Here is a 17,867-nt window from a genome sequence, read left to right as displayed (position 1 = left end):
CCACAATGCACATTAACATAGGCTTCTACCGACGGTGCTCAGACTGGGTACCTATGTACATGGTTATACAATTTCCCCACTTCTCTCAGTTGCTGGAAATACATAATCACAAACATATAGGTATTTACGTGCTTATGGTCTAGATTTTCAGTGGCAGCGGGGATTAGTCTTCTGCTTTGAAAGTGAAGCCATTAGCTAGGATTTAAATTTCAGGTACATTCCCAGGTAAAAGTGAATTGATCATTGTCTGCTGCTTCATGGCTGTTACTTACTGTATGTGAATAAGGTAAATTTCCCTTTTTAAGCACCGACGCCAATGTAAAAAATATTGAAATATCATCAGCTGATGTCTGCTATTGGCTACATTGATTCATCATCTGGGAAGACATGTTTACTGGGTGATGGCAATCATAGTTACAGAAGAGGCTTTTAGAAAAAAATTCATATGAAATTGGTGTATGTACATATTAAAATTAAAACTTGCACGCCAGTGGAAAAAGAAATCTCAATAGAGGTAGGCACAAGGCATTGGCACCACTTGTGGAAACAAGATGTACATTTTTAACAGCAAGAGTAATTAACCATTGGAACAACTTACCAAGGATTCTCCACCACTGACCTTTTTAAAATCACAATTGGATGTTTTTCACAAAGATCTGCTCTAGGAATCCATTTCTGGGAAGTTCTTTGGTTTAGCTTATATAGGCGGTCAGACTAGATGATCACAGTTGTCCCTTCTGGTCTTGGAATATATCAGTGAGACTGTCAGCCTTACTTTAGAAAGTCACCAATGTTCATTTTTTGGAGTGTGTGTTTTTTCTCGCTTTCTTCCCCCTTCTACCGCCCCTTTCTTTCTGGTTAGGAGTGTTTCACTTTGTGCTCAGTGTAGGGTGTTACATGTAATTGTGTTTTCACTTGATATCTCTTTCATGTAAGGTCATACTTTGCTAATATCACTAATCTACCCTAATAGAGGGTGTTAGATTACTCACATTGGTAGACCCGTGAGGGCGTGCCAGCAGTGTAGGAAGAGTACTGCTTCTTCCAGCCAATTGTAAGTGCAGGGTCTTTGTGTATTACTGAGTGCCAGGTTACATGGTGTTGCTGTATTGGGTTTGGTAGGAAGGATGGGCTTGTAGTTAAGGTGTTTGACATGAGAGTCAGAACTGCTGGGTTCTGTTCCCAGCTCTACAACAGACTTGCTGTGTGATCTTGCACAAGACATTTTACTTCTCTGAGACTGTTTCCCCATCTGCAAAATAGGGATAGTGCTCAGTTCAGATGTGTGTTGGGAGGCCTAACTCATGGCTTGTGAGGAGCTCAGGTACTGACTGTCTCCTCCCCATAAAAATGCCAGTACACGAAGAATCCAACAGTGGCGCTTCTCCTGACACACCCGCAGAATCTGAATGGCCTCTTCTTCAGCAAGCCCTAAAATCCATTTTAAGTATGGGTTTGTGAAGTGTGAACTAGTGAGGGTCTCTGCTATGTTTGGATTGAGATCAGTACCTTTTAGCGTTTTGAGGGTGTTAACAGCGTTTGTGTGTCTCTAGACAAATACAGGTTTCAGAGTAACAGCCGTGTTAGTCTGTATTCGCAAAAAGAAAAGGAGTACTTGTGGCACCTTAGAGACTAACCAATTTATTTGAGCATGAGCTTTCGTGAGCTACAGCTCACTTCATCGGATGCATACCGTGGAAACTGCAGCAGACTTTATATACACACAGAGAATATGAAACACTACCTCCTCCCACCCCACTGTCCTGCTGGTAATAGCTTATCTAAAGTGATCATCAAGTTGGGCCATTTCCAGCAAATGGCCCAACTTGATGATCACTTTAGATAAGCTATTACCAGCAGGACAGTGGGGTGGGAGGAGGTAGTGTTTCATATTCTCTGTGTGTATATAAAGTCTGCTGCAGTTTCCACGGTATGCATCCGATGAAGTGAGCTGTAGCTCACGAAAGCTCATGCTCAAATAAATTGGTTAGTCTCTAAGGTGCCACAAGTACTCCTTTTCTTTAGACAAATACAGGAGTTGGTATGGTTTTAAATCTAGAATTTGCAGTTAGTAGGAACAATTCCCTGAGTTCTGTTTAATTATCCAATGATCTAACTGGGGCAAAGTTTTCCATCATGAAAATCCCTACAAGGCAACACAGTGATCTAGGGGGAGAGCATGTCCCTAACTGGCAGGGGGATCAACACAGGACTTCAGTAACGTTCCATGCGCCCCACCTAGGAGTGCTGTAGTAGCAGTGTTTTTACCCATGGGAGTAGGGGATTGCGTGTTACTTTCTAGTGACTCACTTCTTCCGGCTCATGAGTAGCTTTGATAAGCTCTGGATGCTGCTGCTATCCTCTGTCAGAACAAAGGATGGTGAGCCATAGGTGAGGGAGGCGGGGACTAAAGGTAGAAGATCTGGTTGAATAGGTTCAGAACCCATTTCACCACCTCTTGGGATGAAACCATCCCGATCTCTATGTGCAAATTTGTGCGAAACGATATTGTAGCTAAGTTTAATTTTATTTTCAGAATACAGTGACTAAGCCATACTGTGGTTTATTTAATTACTAAGTCACATTTCTTAAAGATGTTTTGGAGGAGAGTGTGAAAAGCTATGCAGAGCCAGTAAATTTTTTTCTTGGAAAAAACTGCATTTTTAATGAGCCTTTCTTGCACAAAACTGAAAAATGTCTAAAAATAATGCTCCTGAAATAAAACTTTTTATATGGAATTACAGCCCTGAGCAAATGTTTATGCGTTTTTCATAAGCTCTGGAAAATAGGATTTATGAGTCTCAGTAAAACCTTATTTATATTGTCACAAGATTCTCAACTGAAATTATGCATTCTATTTTTATAAATCCATGTATATGGACACTATGTGGGGAGTGTGTGGGTAATACATGTATATACTCATTGAAATATGCTCACTCAGATTTCACCACCATTTGTGTTAATATTTTTCTGGTTTCCTGGGTACCAAAACACCTGTCAGTTTTGTCTTCTTGTCTGTCCTGGTTACTTAAACCCAGGGGTTTGTGTGGTATTTTTGAGAGGGATTATCAATGCTTCGGCACCGGTGAGGCCACACCTAGAGTTGTGTCCAATTTTGGTCCCCCACTACAGAAGGGATGTGGACAAATTGGAGAGAGTCCAATCCTTATTGGGGAAAGCCCCTGGTTATATCTGAGACCTGCTTGAGCCCTGGTTGTCATCTCTGTATTTAAACCAGCACTTCTAGGTCTCGGTTCTGCCCATGGTGCATTGGCACATGCAGTATCTCATAAAATTAACTACTGTGCTGGTGCACAAATGACTTTGCAGGATTCACAGTGATGTGCTTTGCTTATAGGACAGAATCCCCAGAATCTTATTAACAAAAATCTCAGGGAACCATCTGTTAAATCTTTCTTAATAGCTGTTTCTGCTTAATCTGAAGCATTCTGGGCAAGTGTGTGTGATGGTAAGGAAGACAGTTTTGCATTAATAAGGACCTTGGCTACTTGACTTAACTTTCAGCGGGGAGTAGATTTACATTTTATTTGTCTATAAAGTACCTTTGATTCAAAGCACTGGCTACAGGTGGTCCCAAGTGAGAACAAGACACCAATTTTGTAACAAAAAAGACGAGATTTGCTTCACTAGGAGTAACAGTGTTTGGGAGAGGAAAACATAAGTTTTGAAATGATGAAGTATGTTGTAGAGATGGAAAGAAGAATTTTGAGGCTTGGGGAGAGAGAGAGAGAGAGAAGTAGATATTTAGGAATGGGAATGAACAGTAAAATAATAGTGAGATGAAAGGTATAAACAGGAAAGTAGAGAGTAGTAAGAATTATGGCATGAAATGAAAGACTGAGAATTTTAAAAAGCAAGCGCAGTTGGGTAGGAATCCAGTGAGGTGTGTAGCAAAGAGAAGGAAGATGTGAACAGTGAGGCAAAATGAAGATCAGATGGGCTGCCCGGTTTTTGTCAATTGAAGTGGCTGAAGATGAGATTTTTGAACTCCAGCATAGGTAGATATTGCAGCAGGGTGGGGTTTTGTTTTCTTTTGTGGGTGAAGATTTAGGTGCTCATCCTGCAGTTGGATCCATACAGAATCCAACTGAAATCAGTGATGCCTCACGCAGGCACAAGGGTCCACCTTCGCAGATCCAATTGCAGGCTCAATGCCTTAGTTCGTATAAGCTCTTCAGGGCAGGGTCTTTTGTCCTTTCTTTTTTTTTTTTTTTAATGTTATTTAATCTCTGGGAAGCACCATGCAATGTTATGGGACTATATAAATGGTGGTGGTGGTTGCTGCTATTTATTATGTATTTTATGTGTTTTATCATAGTCATGGACCTGGATCCTGTTGTGATTATATCATCAGTTAATACTAATTAAAGATTTTTAATGTATTGAAATGGGGGAACTTTTGGATCCATGAGATATTTTAGACGATAGTATCCATGAGATTGAGCATTGAATATAGAGGCAAGACATGTAGAATAGTTTTATTAGTAATGGCTAAAATTTATTTCAGTGGGTCAAATATTGGAGTCCTAGTTGGTTAATGTGTGAACAATAACAGCATTTTGCTGGTGTTTGTGTGCCAGAAAAAACAAAAACTAAAAAACAAACCAACCCTCAAACACCTGAATATCTGGGTGAATGTTGCATTATAACCACATGGGAGCTGCCCCATCATGGGATATTGCTGTCCCAAGTGTGAGAGATGGGAGGGGTCCAGGGGAATGAGCTAAAAATGGTTTGAGCCCTACCTGAAGCTGAACCCGCGCAGGACAGAGGTAATTCTGATGGGCAGAGAAAATCACACTGAAGAGTTTGCATCCACGATGCACTCTCCTTATGGCTGAAGGTTACACACTCACATTAGTCAGTTGAGTCTGTCGTTTAAGAATGCCCCTGGATTCCTCACTGATATGAAGCTCTCACAGAGCAGTGTGTATGAGTAATGCTTTCTGCTATCTTCAGGTGGCAAGAAGACTCCATCTCATCCTGGTGGATGCTGATTTGGCCTCAGTTATATATGCCTTTGTCGACTTCCATCTGGACTACAGCGATATAGTATACCTGGGCTTAAAGCCCTTTGTCCTTAGGAAATGCCACTTGATACAGGACGCTGTAGTGTGTCTCCTCAGCAACACGAGCGGCTGCAAATGAATCACACTTGTCCTCCACTCTACACAGGATTCCTGTAGACTATCAAGTCAAATTGAAGGTTTCAGTCCTTTTCTTCAGGGCGCTCAATGATCTGGACCAAGCACATATAAATGATCTCATCTCCAGGGTGAGAACCTGGTTGACAGCTCCACTCCTCTGGCACAATGGAACTTTGTAATCTAAGGGTAAAGCTCATCTGTGCAGGAGACAGAACCTTCTTGGGAGCTGGTGCAAGATTCTGGAATAAACTCCCACAAGAACTAAGGATCATCACAAACCTGACCATCTTCCACTCCATGGGGCACTTCTCCAACCTGCCTTCGCTGGTATAAACACAAAGCAGCTTGTATGTTAAAAAAAAAACAAAAAAACCCCCAACTTTCCCTGAAAAACAAAACCCTACCCAAACAAACCCCTTACACCGCACGTAGAATTCTCCTTCTGGGGAGAGGATGAGAGAGAGAACAAACCACACGTGACAGAGGTTAGTCATGTCACTTAATGTATTACTGGAAGGTGCTTAGATACTACAATGGTGAGAACTAGTGTGAGAGCCTGTATGGAATAGAATGGCACAACATGGGCTCTGTTAGGTGTTCTTCAGCGCCACTGAAACTGCAGTGTGCAGTTCCCTGGTATTCACATGCCAGAATGCACAATGCTTCTGAAACCCTAGTGGCAGAAGTGCTCTCTCTGGGGCATGCGTATTGGGGAAGCTGCAGAGAGCGCTTGGGATGATCAGAGTTGAGACAGAGCAGAGGGCCTGCTGAGTTCAGCCCTCCTTTCCCCTGGTTTCAGTTGCTCTCCTCTGCCGCTTCCTACTGTTCAGCTCCCCCTCTGGTTCCAGACTCCATTCAACTCCACCCCACCCCACTGCTCGCCTTGCCCCAGTTCTAGATTTCCCTCTGCCACCTCCTTCCAGCTTTCTCTCCACCCCACCCCCATCCGTTCCCCAACCTCTACGCACAGTTATTGATCAAAGATTGAATTAGGCCATTGGTGCCCATTTCTGGCCATTAATGGTATAAAACCGAGATTAGAAAAGTTACCTGCAAAATACCAACACTGCCATGCTTCCCCCCGGCCCTGAAAGCCACACATTTAATTTACATTGGCACACAGAGAAACCAGTTCTGCTCTCCCTTTCCCTTGTACTTCATTCTTTGGAGGGCAGCTTGTTGCTGCTGCAGCAGCTGCCTGACAGCCTTCCCCTCCTCCCCGCTCTCTTCTTCACCACCTGCTCCTGATGGCCGAGGGGAGGTGGCTGCTGCCTGACCCTGGCTCTCCCGTCTTTCTAGGGAGAGAAAAAACTAGCAGCGCTTTGGGGTTTCTGTTTCCACATCTCACTGTCCTTTCTAGGAAAGGGTTGTCTTCTCCTCTCAGCCCTCTAGCGGATCTTAAATCTTTTTCTTGCTCACGGCAAGTGGGTTTCTCAAGCCTTGATAGAAAGATTTTGAAGAAAAGCCAGCGTCAGGAACAAAATACTCCTCATTTTTAAAGCTGAAGGTCCATTTCTGGTCATCTGATTGCTTGGTGTTTAGATCTGAAGTAAAGCTGCATTATTACTATGATAACACAGAATTGTCATTGTGCTAATTAGAGAGACTTCTATGAGGCAAATGTATTTCAAACATACACTCTGTTTTTGCTCCCTGTTAGGTAGGATAAAGAAAAATGAATCCTTGTCTTCAGTTCCCTAGAGGGCAGGTGGCTGAGACATTTTATAGTACTAAGCAGGTGGATACCACAGACGCTCCTTGAACGCAGTATTACAAAACACACAAGTATAGACCTGTACCAAACGGCTGCTTATTCAGACAGTATTGCTGGGAGAGAAAAGTCGTGTGGAAATAATATAATTAGTCATCTAGTTAGTGTCTACTGTACAAGGCTTGGTCTCTCTCTGCCCTGGAATAATGTTTCAGCAGCAAAATGTTACAGTAGCTGTTTCTTCAAAGCCCCACTGATGGTTGTGGCAGGGAAGAGTGTACTCTTCCTTAGAGACAATTCAAGTCAAACGCCTGGTGTAGGATCAGTAACCGAACTGGCTACCTGCTAACTCTACTTCCATGTGCTGGTTTTAGTCCAGCTAAACTAGATATTTGTTGTTTTAGCTGCTTGTTATATTTTTGGGAAGTATGGTTTTTAATGTGTATTTTTTCTCTTTTAAAACACTTTCACTTGCGGCCAGATTGTGGCTCCACAGCCTCTTTCGGCTTTGCCGGGCTGCAGAGGCCGAGCATCTCAGCGGAAGCTCTCACAAGCTGTATGCCTCAGGCAAGCGTGATGCCTCCAGGACTGCAGCTGTTGCTACAACCATTGTAAGGATTTAAGTACGTGCTGTCTGGCTGAGAGGGACCCGACCTCCAGGCCAGTTAGGGGTGATATGTGTGATCCCACACTTACTCTGCCCACCTAGAGGAGAGACATTTGTGTGTCTAGCACAGCGTTTCTCAGATGTGGCCACCAGGGGCTTTTCTTATAACCACAGTCTCCTGGATGGTGATTGTGGGGGGAGGCGCAAAGCGCAGACCCTTCCCTAGGGCATTGGTTGGGCCCTGCTTTCCTCTGGAGGAACAGGCAGCAGGCGTGGTTGGGCTTCAGCCCTGTGGTGGCGGGTGGCAGGCTCCAGCCACGTGGCTTCAGACTCCATTCCCTGGCTGTGCAATGGCGGGCTCTGGCTCAGAGCTCACCTCCCCCCCCCCCATCACTCCTGGCCTCTGCTGCCTCCCCCAGTGCCCCATTGCCCCTGGCCCCCTCTGCCTCCGTACCTACTTCCCCCCCATCCTGGGCTTAATTTGTACCTCGGCTTGCCGGGGCTGAGTAAGTCTGCTGTGAAAAGTGATATTTGTATGTTTGTTAATATCACTTTTCACAGCAGACTTAGTAGCTAGCAAGTTTTTTTTAAACGCAACCGAAAAAAGATAAGAACGTGCAAAGCACCTTATTTGTGTTTCTGTTCTGTTTAGGTCCAGTAAAGAACAGAGACAACTGTAGATTATATTTATATTGAGTCTGCAAAAAAAAAAAAAAAAACCAACAAAAAACAAAGAAACCCTACATAAATAAATTACAACGATTTGGATATGTATATGTGCATCCCCCCCCCCCCCCAGCTAATTTAGTATTTTAGGAAAAATGTCAGAGCGGCCATCAGCCAGAGTTGGTGGCTGAACTCTGAGGCCACTGAAAAATTTGTTGTGAGAACTCTCTAGCACCAGCTAGATTTGTGAACTCCTTTGTCCTTTTTGGGCCTCATCCTCACAATGGTACCGAGTGTGCTCAATTACCACTGACTTCTTGTGGAGTCAGGCCCCATGAGTGCAAGGGTGAAGGGGAGCCTCCTGCTGTCCTTCATTACATGTTCATTGTTCCATTATGCACTCAAGCAGGGTTAAGCATATTCTGGTCTAGGTGTTTAGAAGGGTTGGTGGGTTTATTTACCTACTCTTTTATTTAGATTTATTAATGGTTTCTTTTGTTTTTTCAACAAAATCTGTGAGACACTGATAGACATCAGTGAGTTTGCTTATTGTATCATAGAGGTGATGGAGACTATACCAGGAGATCTACCGAGGGGATACTTGTCTTGGTGGAGTAAAAATAGAGAGTGGGAAATGGCTTTTGAAGGTGATTAATTGCTGAAGTGAGTGATGATGGCAAAAGCCGAATGCTCTGGGCATCGTTCTTATTATATGCCAAGATGGGAGAAGATCCAGAAATTCAAACCCTCTTTTGAAGAGAGCTGAAAGCTTTATGCTGCTGCTTGCTCAACATTTGCATTGTCTTTGGGCTGTGGGTATGGCTTATGTGCATTATTGAAGGTTGGGGCTAAAATGTAATCATCCAAAGGAGTGGCTGGCATGGTAATGAAGTGAGGTGGTTGGACTCAGTCCGTGTCAATCAGAATTTCAATGTAGCTTGTCAGAGGATAACTTTTTTTCTCTCCCTGTAATGCCAGTAGTTGAAATCCTTCCATTGTCATGTTTTAGGGGGCGTGAGAGACTGAATAGACCATGAAAGACTATGTGCTTTTAGCATGGTTCGAAATAGGTAAAATGTGCTGTTATATACTCTCATAAGAGAGGTATTTTGTACCTCTGTCACCCGTTGGCGGTGAAATTTCCTTTGATGTTCTAGACTACTAAATAGATTTTCTTGGAAATATTTAGCTTACATCTGTTTTGGCCAGCCAATTTATTGTCATGTTTTGTGAAACTGCTCCCGTGTATATTAAGTGATGGCAAAGCTAAAATCGAAACTGGAATGTGGAATCAGAGAAAGCTCTACTTAAAACATTTTTTAATATTCTATTCTGAAAATTGAAATATTTTCCCATTAAATTTGATTTGCTTTCGGTATCAAAAGCAGTCTTACATTATCTTGCCAGGCATACATTATTAATTACAATCCATTTTTAATTTCATGAAAAATTATGCAAAGAGCAAAGCAGGAAGCTTGTCTTTCAGCATTCTGCTCATTTGTTGCCTAGATAACCTCAGTGATTGCTCAAGGTTAAATTTAAAATTTGGCAGTCTAGCTCTGGGTTTGTATCTTTTTAAATGGAGCAAGATTTAAACTCATGGAAATTATCTAAGGAGAGTGGATGTATTGGCAAAGATGACAAATGCTATTCAGAATTGATAATCCCATTCTTCATGAAGATGACAGGTACTGTTTTTAAGAATGAATTCTGTTTGTGATAGGAGCCCTGGTTCAGCCCTCCTCCCTCCCCCCAACAGTTATTGAAGTGGTATAAAGATGAATCGATATGGAACTCAGGGAACTAACATTGTTGGGAGATACAAACCCAGAAGTTGGGTTGAGTGGGGCTGCCGGAAAACCGTTTTCTGGGTTGGAGATGAGTTCTTACATTTGATGCTTTCTCCCCCTTAGGATTAAAAGATGAATGGTTTCCCAATCTGTTGCTAATTTAACAGCAAGTCACAGCCTGCAGTTAGTTACATAATTCTGATCCTTTCTTGAGTTTCACATAATACAATCTAAATATGCCCTTTGAATGTAGCACAGCGGTGTGGTCAGAGTTAATATTGTAAATACTTAGCTCTTGATGGTGCTTTTCATCCATAGATCTCAAAGTACATGACAAAGGAAGTCAATATTTTTTTTTAGAGATGGGGAAACTGTGGTACACAGAGTGTCAAGTGACTTTCCCAGCGTCACCCAGCAGATTAGTGGCAGTTAAGAATAAAAACCACGTCTTCTGAGTCACAGTTCAGTGCTGTAGCCGCTGCTTCATGCTGCCTCCCAACAAATCACAATTTGGGATACTTCTTTGAAGCCTCCATAGGCAAAAAGCTTAGCTTTGTTTTGCCACCACTGGGTAATTATTTCAGCACAAATGTAGGTGAAAAACAGTTGGCCTGCAGCCAAGGCTTTGTCTGTACTGGAAAAATTACCCATTGCAATGGGGATAGCTGCACCAGTGCAGAACGTAGTTTAACTTCATGAATACATAAAGGCAGACAGAATTCAGGAATTGGAGTTTGCAACCTGGCTTTCCCAGAAATGTTTTGCAGACCAGTCTTATTGTCATACTCTGTCCTCCTAGCATGAAAAGGGACATTAAGGTATAATCTTGTATGCTCTATGGTATGTTGAATGGCCAGATGCTACCATTATGGAATTTCAGACTGCCATGTACTTGGAATCTCTTCTCAATATGTGTGCTCGTGTTAGTTGGCAGGAGCACCTGAAAGTGTCTTTGCAAGGATATGTTTGCTAAAAGTTCTATGACTGCTGCCACCACAGTTTCAACTCTACTAGTCCGAGATTCAGAGATTATAAAGCCAGAAGGGACCGTTGTGATAATCTAGTCTGACATCCTGCATAACACAGGCCGTAGGATTTCCCTGAATTTAATTACTGTTTGAACTAGAGCATAAATTTTAGAAGAACATCCATTCTTGATTTAAAAACTGCCAGCGATGGAGAATCCACCGCAAGTCTTGGTAAATTTTTCCAATAGTTAGTTACCCTCAATTACTAATTAGCATAATATTTCTAGTCTGAATTTGTCTAGCTTCAACTTCCAGCCATTAGATTTTGTTATACCTTTATTTGGTAGATCGAAAAGCCCTTTATCATCAAATGTTTGTTCCTCAGGTAGCTACTTCTAGACCATGGTCACATCATCTCTTACCCTTCTCTTGGTTAAGTTAAACAGCTTGAGATCCTGGAGTCTATCATTATGAGGCATGTTTTCCAATCCTTTAATTATTTGTGGCTCTTCTCTGAATCATCTCCAGCTTATCAGTATCCTTCTTGAACTGTGGTCAGCGGAACTGGGCACAGATTTCGTATAGTGGTTGTACCAGTTCCAGAGATAATATAATCTCCCTGTTCCAACTGGATATTCCCTGTTCATACATCCAAGGATTGCATTAGCCCTTTTGGCCACAGAGTCGCACTGGGAGCTCATGTTCAGCTGATTAGCCACTATGACCCCCAAGTCTTTTTCTGGATCGCCACTGTTCAGGCTAGAGTCCCTGTCACCCTGTAAGTATGGCTTGCATTGTTTGTTCCTAGATGTATAACTTTATATTTGGCCATATTAAAACACACATTGTTGGCTTGTGCCCAGTTTGCCAGAAGAACGCTCTATCAGTGACCTGTCCTCTTCATTATTGGCCAGTCCCCTACACTTTGTGTCGTCTGCAAACTTTATCAATGCTGATTTTGTTTTCTAATTTAGGTCATCGATAAAAGTGCTGCGTGTTATAGACCAGGAACCAGTCTCTGTGGAACCTCAGTAAAAACACACCCATTTGATGATGATTCCCCATTTACAGTTATGTTTTGAGACTTGTCATCTAGCTTGTTTTCAAGCCATTTCATGTCTCACATGTTATTTTGTTTCTGCTTTCCCAATCAAAATGTTGTGTGGTACTACATCAAACGCCTTATAGAAGTCTAAGTATATTACATCAACATTATTGCCTGTAATGACCAAATTTGTCATCTTATCAGAAAAAGATATCAAGTTAGTTTGACAGGATTTATTTTCCATAAGCCTATATTGATTGGCAATAAATATATTCCCCTTCTTGAATTCTTTAATGAGTCAGTCCCATACTGGCCATTCTGTCGTTTTGCCTGGGATCGATGTCAGGGTGACGGGCCTATAATTACCAGATCAACCCATTTCCCCTTTTAAAATATTGGCACAAATTAGCTTTCTTCCTGTCTTCTGGAACTTCCCCAGTCTTCCCAGTGATACTGAAAATCAACATGAATGGTTCAGAGAGTTCCTTGGACAGCTCTTTTAAAACTCTCAAATTCAGGTTATCTGCTGATTTAGCAGTGTAATGATGCAAATGTTGATATAGATTGGCTTTGGCTGACATTTTAAGCAGTGGCCTCTAACCTTGTGCAGAGCAGGCCTTCACAATATGGTGCCTAAAAGGCTAGCAGCCACTGACATCTTGTCTGTAGTTGCAACACTGCCATCAGGGGACCTTATCCTATGGTAGCAACAGTGGGGAGTTCTAATAACTATGTATTGTTGACAAAGGTATTTGAGTACCTGCTGGCTGTTACTATAACTTATCACTTCATAAAATACACATTAGTTTTCTTTGCATAGTTAAAAGGGGCCAAATTTGAGTGGCACTGTAACCCTTGCAATAGATTGCAATGGCCAGAAATGGGAGCTGGGTCCAGCCCTGTGGGACAGGAACTGCCACTGTGGAATGAGTGCCGGGTGGGCTTGCTTTCCAACCATCCTCCCTCTGTACTGGGCCTGTGACCCATCTGCAACCTTCCCATAACCCGCTGTTTGGGAAACGCTGACCTAGGAGACTTGGATTCCATTTCTGGCTCTGTCACAACTTGCTGTGTGATTCTGGGCAAATCTCGTCACCTTTGCTGTATGCCTTTTCTCCCTCCCAGCCATTGTCCATCTTGTCTAATTAGGTTGCAAGTGCTTTGGGGCAAAAACTCTTCTTCTTAAAGGGTTTGCACAGTGTTTAGCACAATGGGGTCCTAATCTCATCTGAGGTCTCTAGGTGATATCATCATAGAAACTTTTTTCCCCTTTCTGCAATAGCGACATGTACATTACAATAAGTACAAGCTGCCCGAGGATCCTAGCTTTCTGAATACTGATAAGTAGGTCCTTAATATACACTCCTCACCTAAGAGGTAGCTAAGCAACAGATGGGATTTGTGTGAACGTTCTAAAGTTCATTAGAATATTTAATCATTTCGAAAAGACTCCATTCTTGAAAACTTGAAATCTGGCTCCCCCGCCACACCCCAAAAGAGATCACTCATCACCTTCTTATCTCATCCCATACAGTCTGTGAAACCATTTATCCTACATCTTCAGCTGAGCTTGGTGAGGTATATCTGTGTTTGGATGTAATGCAATAACTTCTAAACACTATGTCACATCCATCCTAAAATTTCAGGGAATGCTCTAGGGCTCAGTGGGAAGAATCCTATTCATTTGGGGAAAATTGGAATACCAGAAGAGGGCAAGTGGGGCCACATGGACGGAACCCCCTTCAAGCACCTCTGCAATTGTCTGTAGATCAAAGAACTGGCTGATGGCCCCAAGTAATACTTTCCAGTGTAACAATACCCCCTATCTCATCTCTGCCCATCCTCCCAATGGACTTTAACATGTTGACACACGGGATGACTTATCTCCTGGACAGAATGAAGATAAATAATAATGGTGAAGGACGGTGGGGCACACAGCACTCCTAGCTTGAGGGTGTTGTGGGGTGGGGGGTTGCAGAGAGTCCCTGAAATAGAAGGGGATGGTAGGGAGCATGTGGGGGATGCAAGGAGCCCTGATGTGTGCAATGAAGCAACAAAGTGTGTAGCTCCCTAGTCTAGGACTCTTATTTGCATTTACATCACATGTCCGTTTTTTTCCTCTCCTACGCATCCTTTGTTTCCCCAGTGGAGTCAGGATTAGCCTATCCCACTTGTGCATACTTGCTTTGGTGAGCAAAAATACATTCGTGTTGGTCAGACTCTGGAAGAAAGGGCCCTAAGAACAATAATCGGGCTCTCTAGGCACTGAACCAGTCTAACCAGTTTCATTGTTTTTCCCTGCGGCTGTTCACCTCTGCCAAACCTTGCCAATCGACTAGCCTCCATTATTCCTGCAACCTATTGAACTAATGCTTAAGAAGACCATGCTTAGGTATTAGGATTATTAAAGAAATATATTGCTATTCATTTACACAACACTTTGCAAACATCAGTCAATCTTGCTGATCTTTACAACTGAGCGTAATGCTTATTTCCACTAATAGTCCTGTTGAAATGGTTGCATCGGGACTGTACTCTGTGATCAGATCTATGATCAGTAATAAGTATTTTCAAACCATCAGATTCATAAATAAGACTTATTTCCTTCCCCAAAGAGCCTAGAATGGAAGGGCTTGGACCTGCAAAAAAATAAATAAATTGTAAGGACTGCTCATGTGAGTATAGTTACTTGTGTCTTTGTGGCATTAGGGTTCTTAGATGCTAAATAATTACTCTTCTTACACAGTAGTTTGACTTGGCTCCCAAGTACCATGATGGCAGTTGTATTAAAATGCCTAGATGAATGATGAGCACCAGTGCCCCCCCGTACATTGAAACAACCTTGAATTTATTTTTTGGTGGCAACAAAAAGGTGATACAACTTACAAGAAAGGGCCCAGAAATGTCCATGGAAGTAGCTGCTAGCAGCATGAGGATTCAGAGGTGCCTGTTTATGAGCGTTCTAGCAGTATTCATTACTTGGCTCATACTCTGCTCAGGCTTTTCATTGCAAGATTTGATCTCCTTCTATGTTGCCCTGTAGTTGACTTTGAAGTTTAATCTGTATTTAAATAGGTGAGATTCCAAGAAGCCATTCAAACAACTTGTTTGAAACAGACTGGGGATGCTGTAGTTTCTTTGGTTTCCAGCTAATAATTTAAGGGGCACCTGTGGTGTTAGATTATCTTCTTGTCTTTTTGTGAATATTAGCTGTCTGTAGTAAGGGTGATAAAAATATAGAGGGTGAAATCCTGGCTCCATTGAAGGCAATGGTCAAACTCCCGTTTTATCTAGAGTACCTTCTCAGTCATTTCTAAATTGCATAACCCAGGAATGCGTAGGCTCCCACAGGGATGTTTGGAGGGCTTTTAACCCACGGTGGTGATAGGTGTGTGTGTGTGTGTGTGTTTTTTTGTTTGGTCTGTATATCCTTCATCTTTCTAAACTTCCGATGACTATCATGGAGTACAGTGACCCTTGGGCACCTCTGTGATTAAAATACTGCCAAATAAAATCACGTTACCTCCTCTAGAAGACTCTGGGGCATATTCTGGTCAAGTTTTCAAAGCAGCAGTAGGATTTAGAAAAGATGCCTGATCTTTGTTCCATTGTGGAGAGCAAATTTTAGGGTTAATCAAGTGTTTTGCAACGTGCAAGGAGCTGGGTGCTATATGATTGGATCTATTTCATTCTCTATGCAAATGAAATATTCTGGTGCATGCCAGGTGTTATAATTCAGATATCATGGGAGATGATGCCCTCTGAGCATTCTGGTGGCTTTGCTTACCTGACATATGTTGTAAGCGCCTTCCTTAGGGCCAGTTTCTGTCACAGGGATGTTTTGTCACTGTCACTGTTCACATTGAGTAACATCATACTCACTGTCTGTGAACAGTTCTGTCACTGTTCACCTTAAGTAACATCGTACACTGTGACTAATCCCATTGAAATCAATGGGGCTAGTCACCAAGTGTTAACTGGCATGAGTAAGAGAGGCAGAATATAGCCCTTAGATTGTAAACTTTGCTTGGAAGAGGACATGTCTTTGTATGTGGTGTGTACAACCCTGGCACAATCAATGTTTGCTCCTGATTGGACCTTCTTGTTGCTGTTGCAATGTAAACACTGAATATTCGTTAAAGTAATGGCTTGCAGTTTTGACCCAGGGTCTTAACTGATGATAGTAATAGTACGAGGAATTCACAGCATTTTACAGAGTTAGGAATCAGTCTTCACTTTGTACTGCTGGGGAAAGATTAAACAACTTGACCAAGATCACACAGGAAGTTAGTGACAAAGTCAGGATCACATCCCAACTCTCCAAAGTCTCAGGGCAGGTGTACACTGGAAAAGCTGCACCACTGCAGTTCTTTAGTGAAGACGCTATTACGCCGATGAAGAGCTTCTCCCCTCGGTGTCGTTAATCCACCCCTGCGAGAGGCGGTAGCTTTGTTGACAGGAGAAGCTCTCCTGTGGACATAATGCTGTCTACCCGGGGGGCTATCACTGCGTTGCTCGGGGGTGTGGATTTTTCACACCCTTGAGCGATATAGTTATACCGATATATTTGTACTGTAGAGCTGTCCTCAGTCCTAGTCAATAAACAGACCATGCTGCCTCTCATATATATTTAATCACCTGTTAGAAGATCACTTTCCCGAAGACGAATGGTCTGTCGTCACTCTTTTGAGTGGATTTGCAAGTTAGGCTCTGAATTAAACTGATGTTTGCAAGCTACCTACTTTATGGTTCAGTGTTAAATTGATAAATGTAACAAAACTTTGCTTGTCCACAGTTCCTTAAATTTAGGACGTCAAAGTGCTTTACCAGTGTCAATGAATGAAGCCTCAGAGGAAGCAAGTAAATATCCCCCAAACAGAATGGCAGAGAAGTTATGTCAGGGTGTGGCAGAGCTGCGGATAAAATCCAAATTTCATAACTTTTAGTCCTAGTTGGCCATTTTCTGCAAAGTTATTAAAATTATTTAGGAATCAGAATGTCCAACCCAGGTAAGCACGTCCCTGCCTGGGTGCTACATGGCACAGAAACTGTCTGTTAGCCTTCCTGCTTCAGCTTGGAAAGGGTTACAGCTGGAAATGCCTGTATCAGCCTCAGCAAAACATGAATTGGTATTAGTGAGCAGAGAAAGAATGGGAACCCAGGCTTGCAAGCTGCTTTGTACTTCTCATTGCTGATTTTTCCTTCCGATGTTTTGGGAGGTGCTTGCACACAGCTGACATTTCTGAGCCCGCCTGAGGTGGAAAGCAGTCTGTATGTACTGTATCATTAAAGAAGGGGTCGGGGGTCGGGTGGGGAAACAACCTCAGTTTTTAGCCCTTTCTTTCTGCCTCCTCCGCGTTCTTCTCTCACTGCCTTTAGCCAGCTGCTCCTGCAGAGTGAGCGTGTGTTTGCGTGCGTGCGCGCAACATGGAGGGAGGGACTGGAGCTGCTGCTGCTTTTACCAATATCTATACAGCTGCTTCCATTGCAGGGACGCTAGGAACTGGAAGCAATCTTGATGAATCCGAAAGGTCAGTACTATCAATAAATCACCCACAGATATATACTCCTGAAAGAAGCTTTTTTTTAACCCTCCTCTCATAAAAAGAATATTAGGCAGATATTTTAGCTGCTGCAAGGAACAGAATCGTTTCAAGCTGTGTCTTAGCCAACAATGTCTAATAAAAAATTAGAGCATGACAGTGTTTTTTAAAAAAGCAGGCATGTCATTATCACTTAGATAATGCAAGTTCCTTAAAAAATATATAGAGAGAGCCTAAATTTAAGACTATCCAGATTTTAAGTTACAGAATATTGGTATGGAAGAAGGGTAAATTATGTCATGCAGTCAGATTTTTATTATAGATTATACTACCATATAAAAAGTAGTCGGGTATAATAATTTGGTATTT

General features: G+C 42.4%; 1 protein-coding gene across 9 annotated transcripts in view; it reads left to right on the top strand.

Annotated features, from left to right (window-relative positions):
* The window catches only part of ARHGAP32 (Rho GTPase activating protein 32), a 400,497-nt gene that overhangs the window by 115,628 nt on the left and 267,002 nt on the right, over nucleotides 1–17,867 (top strand). For 4 of the 9 annotated variants that reach the window (XM_048827352.2, XM_075122283.1, XM_075122284.1 and 1 more), the window contains exon 1: nucleotides 17,344–17,486. The exons of 3 other annotated variants lie outside the window; for them this stretch is intronic. In XM_048827352.2, the coding sequence (XP_048683309.2) occupies nucleotides 17,383–17,486 (104 nt within the window). In that variant the 5' untranslated portion in view covers nucleotides 17,344–17,382. Of the gene's footprint in view, nucleotides 1–17,343; nucleotides 17,487–17,867 lie in introns of those variants that run through there. 2 more of the 9 variants (XM_048827357.2, XM_075122287.1) reach the window with 1 other exon arrangement.

This window comes from Caretta caretta, chromosome 22, assembly GCF_965140235.1.
Source record: "Caretta caretta isolate rCarCar2 chromosome 22, rCarCar1.hap1, whole genome shotgun sequence".
Lineage (NCBI taxonomy): Eukaryota > Metazoa > Chordata > Testudines > Cheloniidae > Caretta > Caretta caretta.
This window is presented reverse-complemented; position numbering and strand designations above follow the sequence as displayed.